The sequence below is a fragment of the Microtus oregoni genome, unplaced genomic scaffold, assembly GCF_018167655.1.
Source record: "Microtus oregoni isolate MIOR12 unplaced genomic scaffold, Mior012 000057F_ref0000458, whole genome shotgun sequence".
Classification (NCBI taxonomy): Eukaryota; Metazoa; Chordata; class Mammalia; order Rodentia; family Cricetidae; genus Microtus; species Microtus oregoni.
The window spans coordinates 7,657,508-7,666,867 of record NW_024543833.1 but is presented as its reverse complement, the minus strand read 5'-3'; the positions used below and the strand labels follow the sequence as shown (position 1 = coordinate 7,666,867).

Here is a 9,360-nt window from a genome sequence, read left to right as displayed (position 1 = left end):
TTGTGAACTAGTTCTGGCCAATTGATTTTTATTGACTGACAAGGGTCAATTATGAGCTGAACTGGTTAAATGTGACGCCATTCCTGTTCTTTTTCACTTGTGCAGGCAAATCAACTTGATACCGGAACTCAAGTTGGTGCAGAACATTTACAAAATATCAGAGTCTGCACAGAAGAAACGAAGTAAACCATCGCTGTAAAATTCTTTAGTAACATGGAGCATTCCAAAGAGTTTGTTGAGGAAGTCGTCATCGGGAAGGATGGGCCTTCTACACAGCCATTATTGCTCCCGGAGGAAATTGAGAAAGAGAACCAAAGGCTCCAAGGACACAGTGCTTGTGCCCCTTGCCCCGTGTGTCCAGACGCTGCTCAGAGCAGAAGTGCAGGTGTTGCGGGCAGCACAAATGACCTCACAGGAGATTCCACTTCCAAGAACACACAGAGTCGCACAGAGCAAAATATGGAAGAAATATATTCCCAGTTTCCATTTACAGACTCTGAAACAAATACCTCCAACACGGAACAGAAACCTGAAATGTGGGGCTCAAACGAGAAGGACAGCGGTGATAGGGAACGAGAGAGCGATGCCTTCTCACTGACTCCTGCCTCTTCCAGTCCTGAAGACAGCTTCATTTCGAGGGGAGAGACAGGCTACCAGAGAGGCCCAGCTTCTCCTGAAGATATCTTGCAACAGCAAGCTGAACCCTCACTTCCCAGTAACGTGCAAGCTGCCTGTGAGAAACCTTCTGGCCGCTACAGCTCCACTCAGCCTAAACCACATTATTCCCAGCATTCTCCACCGTTGCCAATGCCCCAGCTCTTACCTTCAGATACTGATGCAGGATTCACAGGAGCCTCTGATGATCATAGCGATTCTCTCATTACAGGGACTAAGAGATTTAGAGAGATGCTGAAAATACCATATAAGCTGGAATTAATAAATAAACCCGGCAGAACAGATTTAAAGCATATTGTTATAGATGGATGTAATGTCGCATTAAGCCATGGTCTGAACAAGTTCCTTAGTTGCCGTGGAATAGCAATCGCCGTTGAATATTTTTGGGAGCTTGGACACAGGAACATCACTGTGTTTGTGCCGCAGTCGTTAACATGGCCCAGTCCTGTTGCCACAGAACAGGACTTCTTGACCCAGCTCCAGGAGCTTGGAATACTAGCATTAACTCCTTCCAGGACGGTCTTTGGAGAACGAATTTATTCTCGTGCTGACAGATTCATACTACGCTTAGCAGAAAAGACTGGGGGTGTCATTGTAAGCAATTATAACTTCAGAGAGTTTGTGAATGAGTCAGTGTCCTGGAGAGAAATTATTGCCAAAAGATTGCTTCAGTACACGTTCGTGGGGGACATATTTATGGTTCCCGATGACCCTCTGGGAAGAAACGGGCCTTGGCTAGAAGATTTCCTTAGAAAGGAGGGCTTTCTGGAGACATGCAGCCTCTACTCAGGGCCCTGCCAAATGTGAACATGTTCGCCTGGAATCAAAACACCCAAGTCGCCATTGCCAGGTACCAGCCTACATATCGGAACCAGGGGACCTCTTTATGCCCTTGGCTTCCTCAGCAGCCCCACTTCACAACCCTGATCTCTGTTTCTGGTATACAGCAGAAGCATCTCATGCCAGCACAGAGACCTTCTGCAGAGACCAGTGAGCTGAGGGAGACCCTGCTGAAGATCTTCCCTGACTCTGAGCAAAATCTGAAGACTTACGAGATCCTGGCAGTTCTGCCATCCCTGAAGGACCTGATCGTGCTTTCTGACCTGGTGTTGGACTAAGGCAGGGCTGAGAGCCCAAGGCGGATGCGGAGCTGCCAACTGCGGACAACCATAGTGGGAAGAAGCCTTCCAGAGTGAACGGGGCTGCTCTGGATTTCCTAAGAAAAGGAAGGATGTGTTTTATCTTTACACAAATCTGGAGTTTCGAAGCCATCTTTATTTCTGTGTATAAAATTTGCTGCTAATACAGATTTAACATTTTGTGTAAAAGGAAAGCACATTTTCTGCCTTTTCAGAAGTGTATATCAGCAGTTCCTCTTGAGTGTATTTTCAACGTTGTTTTTAAAACTATTTCCTTAGAGCTGAAGTAAATTGATAAGTGAATAAATTAAATAAAAAATAAATCAATGTCTCACCACTCAACTTTGTGCTCTCCTTCACCCTAAAAACAAAATGGGTCATAGAGGGTTCTGCTCCATATTGCCATCCAGAAGCCCCGATTTCACAGGATATCATTGCTTATCATACAAAATGTAAGAGCCAAAACTAGAAGTTGGGAAATGATTATAGAGGTTAATCAACATATGCTATAATGGAAAGAGCCATGACATAAGGAAAATAATTTATTTGAAAAAATTTATTAATTTTTTCCTGCATGTGTGTAAGCGTACTGCACATGTGGCTGGTACCGTGAGGGTCATAAGAAGGCATTGGATTCCCTGGTTCTGGACAGATCATTGTGAGCCACCATGTGATGCTGGAAACCCAAATCTGGCCATTTCTAAGAGTAGCCAGTGCTCTTACCACTAAATCACATCTGAGTAAAGAAACCAGAATTTTAAAATGCTAAGACTTTGCTTTTTGTTTACTTTAATATCTGATACTAACATAATGAGAATATACTAAAATATAATTAAGAATATGTACAAGTATATGGCCATGTTATAATTTATGACTTTTAGCATCTATAAACAGCTATACGGTTATAAATCAGATATTGGACATTGATATAGTTCTAGGTAGAGCCGTCTTTCAGTTTTGTCATTAAAAACCATGCCTGTCAGAATCTTGCACACAATTTTTGATAATATTCACCTTTCCTCACGATTCCTCAAGGATTTAACACTTCCCTAGTGCATGCTCCTTGCTGTCTTATTTGACCCATCAAGTCCAATCTGTACTGCCAAGATACTATCAGGTGTGATTGACAGGTCAGATGTTTTACCCAGCAGGGACCACATCCTTAAAACGGACACTTCTCTGCCCACAGCTATAGATTGCTCTAAGCACTTTAACTGAAGACGCAACTTTATGAAAATTCCTTAGTGCTGGGATTTTGTCCGGCTTGAGCGTGTGCAGGTTTCATGAATCACAAGGGCTGTGAAGTAATCTGAACCACTTCCCTGTTTCTGAAAAACATGGTTTCCTTGTTGTAATCCATGGTCGCTGTCTCTTACAAACTCTCTCTCCTCTCTTCCACAATGATCTCCGAGCCTTGGAAGGGCAGGTTGTGATATCATTGACCGATTTAGAGATGAGAGTTCTTCCTTTTCTTCTCTGTCTCTAGAGGAGCTGGAGGTCTCCGTGTTCATTGCCATCTACTGCAAAAAGAGGCTTCTGTGATGAGGGTTGAGAGGTGAGCTAATCTACGAGTGTAATGTTAAGTTGTTAGAAATTGGTTAAATAGTATACCTATTTAACAGAATAACTGTAGTAGGTTCTTCCCTAGAGGCTGTGATGTGTCTTGCCCCTGCTGCTGATGCCAGGTGTAAGCTCCTCGAGGTACACAGGAGTGGGCACACCACACCCCTAAAGACCCCGAAATGCCAGGCTCTGTCCACATAATACCCTAACAGCCGGACCCATCCCCTCCAGGTGCAGGTGGCTAAGCTCAGAAATTGAAAACCCACTAATCAATCTCCACCCTGGAAATCTTCAACTACAAGAAACTGTACAAAAACCCTGTCTTCTGCTCAGTTTTCTGCTGCTTCTAGCTGAGCAAAGGTACCCACCATCCTGGGGTTTTTCCCCACAAATGAATCTCTTGTGTGAGATGATTTGTTGTGAGCTATGACTTTGCTTGGCTCCCACCTTCGGGATACCTTCCCTTTCAGAACATTAACACTTGCAGTTGGGAAACTTCGCTCTCAGAGCTACAATACTTCACCTGGGAAAGCCTTTCCTCTCAGAGCTGTAACACACCAGGTATGGGGTCCAACTCCAACAGTGGACCTTAAATCGAGCCAGCAGGTAGTTGTTCATTCCCATGTCACTTGTCCTTACTGCACCCGTGGACCTGTGTTGCCAGCTGGTAATGACTGTGTTCACAGGATCCAGAGCTGGGTCAAAGTGGTGATGACTTTTCTCCTGCAGTAGATTCATGGCCCCTTCTGGCAGCATGGAAGCTAATCAGTGGAGTTGAGGCTCCAGGTGAGGACCAGCTTCATCTCTGCAGGTTCAGTGAGTCAAGTCTGAAATTTCATCAGCATCGGGGCCTTATTGTCTCATTCTGTAAGGTGTACTATGTGTGCATCTGACAGTGGGTAAACATGTAAAATATACAAAGAACTAAAGAAATTAAACAAGAAAAACCACAAACAATTCAATTAAAATTGAGGCATGGATCTGGTCCACTTCTCTGGCCTCTTCAGGTGCCAGTCACATACATGGTACATAGACATACATATAGACAAAATACCCAAACACACCCAGGAAAAAGGAGTTCTAACAAGAAGAGGTACAAATGACTGAGAAATGCATGCTTTTTAAATGTTCAGTTTTCAACTTTCCTTAGCTAATTAAACTACTTTGAGATTTCAACTTCACCTAACATAAATTGGGAGGATAAAAACGTAGTGGAGAATGTTGACAAGGATGTGGGGGTGGTGAATGTGTGTCCATTGCTGGTGGGAGTGTGAGTAGTGCAATCACTATGGAAATCACTGTGGAGCTTCCTCAAAAAGGTAGACCAGATTCACTACATGACCTTACTGTACCACCCTTGGGCGTCCACCCAAAGGACTCAATATCCTACTGTAGAGATAAATTCTCCTCCTTGTTTATTGGTGTTCCATTCCAAAGCCAGATGTCTGCAGAGCGAAAATGTTGTACATTTACACAAAGGAATATTATTTATGTGTTATAAATGAAATTATAAAAATTGCAGTTAAAGTTGGGAATAATCATTCCGAGTGAGAAGAGTTAAAAAGACAAATGTCACACGCTGTTTATAATTTGTTTATGATGGGTGGAATCTATGTATTCTATTTGGAATCCCCATAAAAGTCAGGAGGACTTTACGAAGGAAAGTTTCAAGGCAAGGACGATTGAACACAGTGGTACAACGTGTTAAAAGCAGAAAAGGGAACAAGTACCATTAAATGTTGTGGGAGTAATAAGGCAGGGTAGGAGAAGAAATACAAAAAACCCAGGAGAGCCAAAACAATCCTGTACAATAAAGGAACTTCTGGAGCCATTACTATCCCTGACATAAGCTCTGTTATAGAGCTACAGTAATGACAAAAGCTTTGTATTGGCATAAAAACAGATAAGTTGATCAATATTATCGAACCACAAACCTTTGAAACCTGGTTTTTGACAAAGAAGCTAAAAATATAGAATGAATACAAGAACACATCTTTAACAAATGGTGGTGACATAACTGGATGTCAACATGTAGAAGAATGCAAATAGATCCATATCTAGCCCATGCACAAAACTCAAGTCCAAATGGATTAAAGACCTTAATATAAATCCAACCATACTGAACCTGATAGATGAGAAAGTGGTGAGTAGCCTTCCATGCATGTGTACAGGAGTCTACTTCCTAAATAAATACCAGGAGCACAGACAGTGACAGCAATGATAAATAAATGGGACCTCCTGAACCTGAGAAGCTTCTGTGAAGCAAAGGACACAGTCCATAAGTCAAAAAGGCAGCCTACTGAGTGGGAAAATATCTCCACCAACCCCACATCAGACAGAGGACTGATCACCAAAATATAGAAAGAACTCAGGAAATTTGACATCAAAATTCCAAATAATCCAATTAAAAAGTGTGGTAGAGAACTAAACAAAGAAGTCATAGCAGAAGAATCTGAAATGGCTGAAAGACACTTAAGGATATGTTCAATATCCTTTGATGGCCGCAGTCTCAAAGTAATCCAACACTAGTTCATAATTATGAATAATAAAGAGTTATTTATTTGGGGGAACTTTACAGATTAATGTCCTAGACCACAGTCCTCTGAACGAATGGGGAACAGGAATCGATTCTAGCAGCTGGAAATGAGAGCCTTAAGAAAGAGAGGGAGCGCATACTTTACAGCTGCTTTTTCAGTGTAAGAGTCCATGTTTAAGTGGGCTGGTATCTTAAAGGCTATTAACTGAAGGAGCAAAATGTGCTCCCATAGCCCCTCCCTTTCTCATTTAAATCAGAGAGTTCCACACCCAATACAAAACTATATACACTAGGAACAGATATCAATTATAATTAGAATTACAACCAGCATAGACAATATTAAGCAAGGAACATATGCTAAATGTTTTAATAAATATTATATCCTAAGAAGTCTAAGTCTTGTACAGGACATGTCTTATAGCTAGATCATAAGAGGACAGTTACTAGGACTATATAATCTTCAACCTCATAGAAGTCCTGAGAATGGAGATAATCTTACTTGAGCAGGCAGGACCTACAATCAAGCAGCTTCCAAAGCAAGCAATCTAGGATGGAGACAATTAGCTACTTGAGCAATCACCCAAAGTCTCATTTGCAATGTTGAAGCAACCAACTTTGGCTAAGTCCTAGGGTTCTGAGAGACCATTTTCAGAGGCAGAATATTTTTCATTACCATCTTACCCTGTCTGGCAAGATTTAGCAGTCTTTTTCCTTGTGTCCTACTTATCTATTTCAAGATACCATGTACTTTGTCAGTAGTTGAGGTATGGGCAGTTTCTTGTCAGTAAGCCAACAGTGCTAAGAAGAAAACAAACTCCGAGTGGAGTGTCTTTGGTCTCAACATTCTCTCAGGAATAAATTGGTGCTGTCAGGAACAATCATGTCTCATGTCAACAGAACCCTAAGGTATTTAAATGCCATGTTCTACAGATCCCTGAAGTGGTTGAAGATCACCTATCTAGACAGAATATGTATGTATCTCTATGTATCTAAAGAACCTAACTGATCTGACTGTATGTACAACAAACATGAACAACTATTGACTTATAATATTTAATAGCTGTATAACTTAAACACCAAATCTTCATGTCAGAATATTAAATAATCTGTAAACAAAAATGCAACAAATGAGAACAATGACCTCAAAATGTAAACAATCTATAAGTATCTTGTTCAGATGTAGGAGTAATATATAATACAATATGAAAATATATCCTAAAAGTTGTAACAATATACAAAATGTCCTAAACAGAGGTAGAAGCATTCATACATAAATCTGACAGAATACATTTGCATATATGAACAAATAATGTAAACAAAAGAACATATATAATTTAAACTTGTGTCAATATATAAAAACTATACCAATGTGAAGTATCCAAAACTGATAGCTCCCAAGTATTCACTCTATTACCCACTATTATTTTCCCTTTTTAAAAGAATGAATATAGTTTTCACCCCAACTCTCTATCTAGTTTAAATAACAATCAACCACCCTTGAACCATGTTCCGAACCCAAAGGACATATTTTTGGGGGAGTTAGGGGACATCATCCTCTAGAATTGCTTCCTGCTGTCATGTGGTGATGTTCTCTTAATGGAACCTGCAAAAGTAAAGTGATAGTTCAGTTTCAAAGTTACCGTCTAGTATAGTTGCAAACAATTTCCAAGTAATCGATAGGGTTCCCCCCCCCACAAAGTTCTTATTTGGAGTTCTAGCCAGAGCGTCATGAGAAGGTGCACCATTTTGGAAGCTGGTACACAAAAATCTCATCTTTTGGTAGCACTATCAGCATCACATAGTCATTTCAACCAGGTGGAGTTGTTGCTGTGAGGCCCCATCTTTTCCTGGAAACTTCAAAGAATACAGTATGAAAATGATCTGCAGAAGAATCTATTGTTCATTGTAGAAACTTAAACATCATTCATATAAACATAATTCAATGTAGAATACAATATAGACAAAATAGAAATACAGAAAGTAAAATTTTCCTAGAGTCTTCCTTCTGTTCCATACCAGATGGCTCCTGATATGAGACAGAAACTCTGAATGTACCTTTTAACAACCAGCTTGGATTTAGAGAAGTACAGAGCCATCGTCCAACCCCCAAAACAGCTGAATATATTAATATGTATGTATGTGTGTACATGTGTAAATGTATGTGTATCCAGCACCTGGATTCATAACCCATATTTTGTTTTCTAGATGATCCTTATTGAATAGTTCTTTTACCTTCTGTCACCCTTCAAATATCCAGGGTCTCTTTAATTTTTGATGATGTATATTTTCCTATAAAGATAAGAGCAGGACCCTGCCCCAACCCTGTCTGCTTTCCTTACCACTTGTATTATTGTTACCATTGTGTATGAGCTGTCATTTCTCTTTTTCAAGAGGTTTCTCCTTTTCAAAGTGAATCTTTATCAATTTGATTTTATCCACAATTTTTTTCTCCAGTGTAAACAACAGCAAAACCCCGTCCCCAATATAGCACATCTCACGGTTTTCATTTTGAAGTCAACACATCCCTGAAATACGCCAGTTGATTTAATTCATAAGTTTTTCGCTTATCTAATGCCCCTCTGCTGCTGTTGTTCCTTTCTCATTAGCATTAAGAAAAGTCAAGGTTAATAAAGCATTGTGCAATCTATTTATTGGGGTATTTTCCATCCTTCTCTGTTTGTTCAGTTTACCTTTTATATTTAATTCAAAGATATTTTCCACATAAGTTTTTCATTTTTTACTTGGTTTAGGTGGTCAAAGATCCAATCTAAGATAATATTGTCCCTCTGCACTAAAATTCCTATAGGAGAAATACTGGAAGTCAATATGACTAGAATATAATTATGATTGGATTCATCCTATCCACATGTGTCTCCTGTAATTTCTCTTCAACAATCGTCAATTTTTTTTTGCTTCAGTTGTTAATTCTCCTTGAAATGCAATAGAGTTGTGGCAATAAACATGGCTCAGGCTGGTACCTCTGCCATGAGGCTAGAATGTCAGAAAGCTAAGGAATGTGCCAGCAATCAAAGCCACGACTTTAATCTATCCTTATGGCTTAGCAAATTAAAGACTTATGTGGTCAGAAAATGAGAGATATACAGTCAATACAGATTCACATGAAGAAAACCTCTAAACAGTTTAGAGTGTGTTTTAAAATGTATGTAGGCTTGGGAGATAAAAGAAAAAGGATAAAGCTCATTAAAACAAAATAAGAAAAAAGAAGAGTAATTGGGTGTTGTGGCACACACGTTTAATCCCAACACTTGGGAGGGAGAAGCAGACAGACCTTTGTGAGTTCAAGATGTTGTGGCATACACCTTTAATCCTAGCACTTGGAAGCAGAGAGAGGTGGATCTCTGTGAGTTTAAGTACAACCTGGTTCACAGATTGAATTTTAGAACAGCCAAAAATACACAGAAAAAAACTGTCTCAAAAAGCAAAATA

The 9,360-nt window shown here is 40.0% G+C and overlaps 1 protein-coding gene across 1 annotated transcript; it reads left to right on the top strand.

Annotated features, from left to right (window-relative positions):
- Window positions 1-213: 213 nt before the first annotated feature.
- LOC121438776 (NEDD4-binding protein 1-like) lies at window positions 214-1,793 on the top strand. The gene is given in 2 exon segments (XM_041639191.1): window positions 214-1,444; window positions 1,447-1,793. Coding segments are annotated over 2 exon segments (1,578 nt in total).
- Window positions 1,794-9,360: the final 7,567 nt, after the last annotated feature.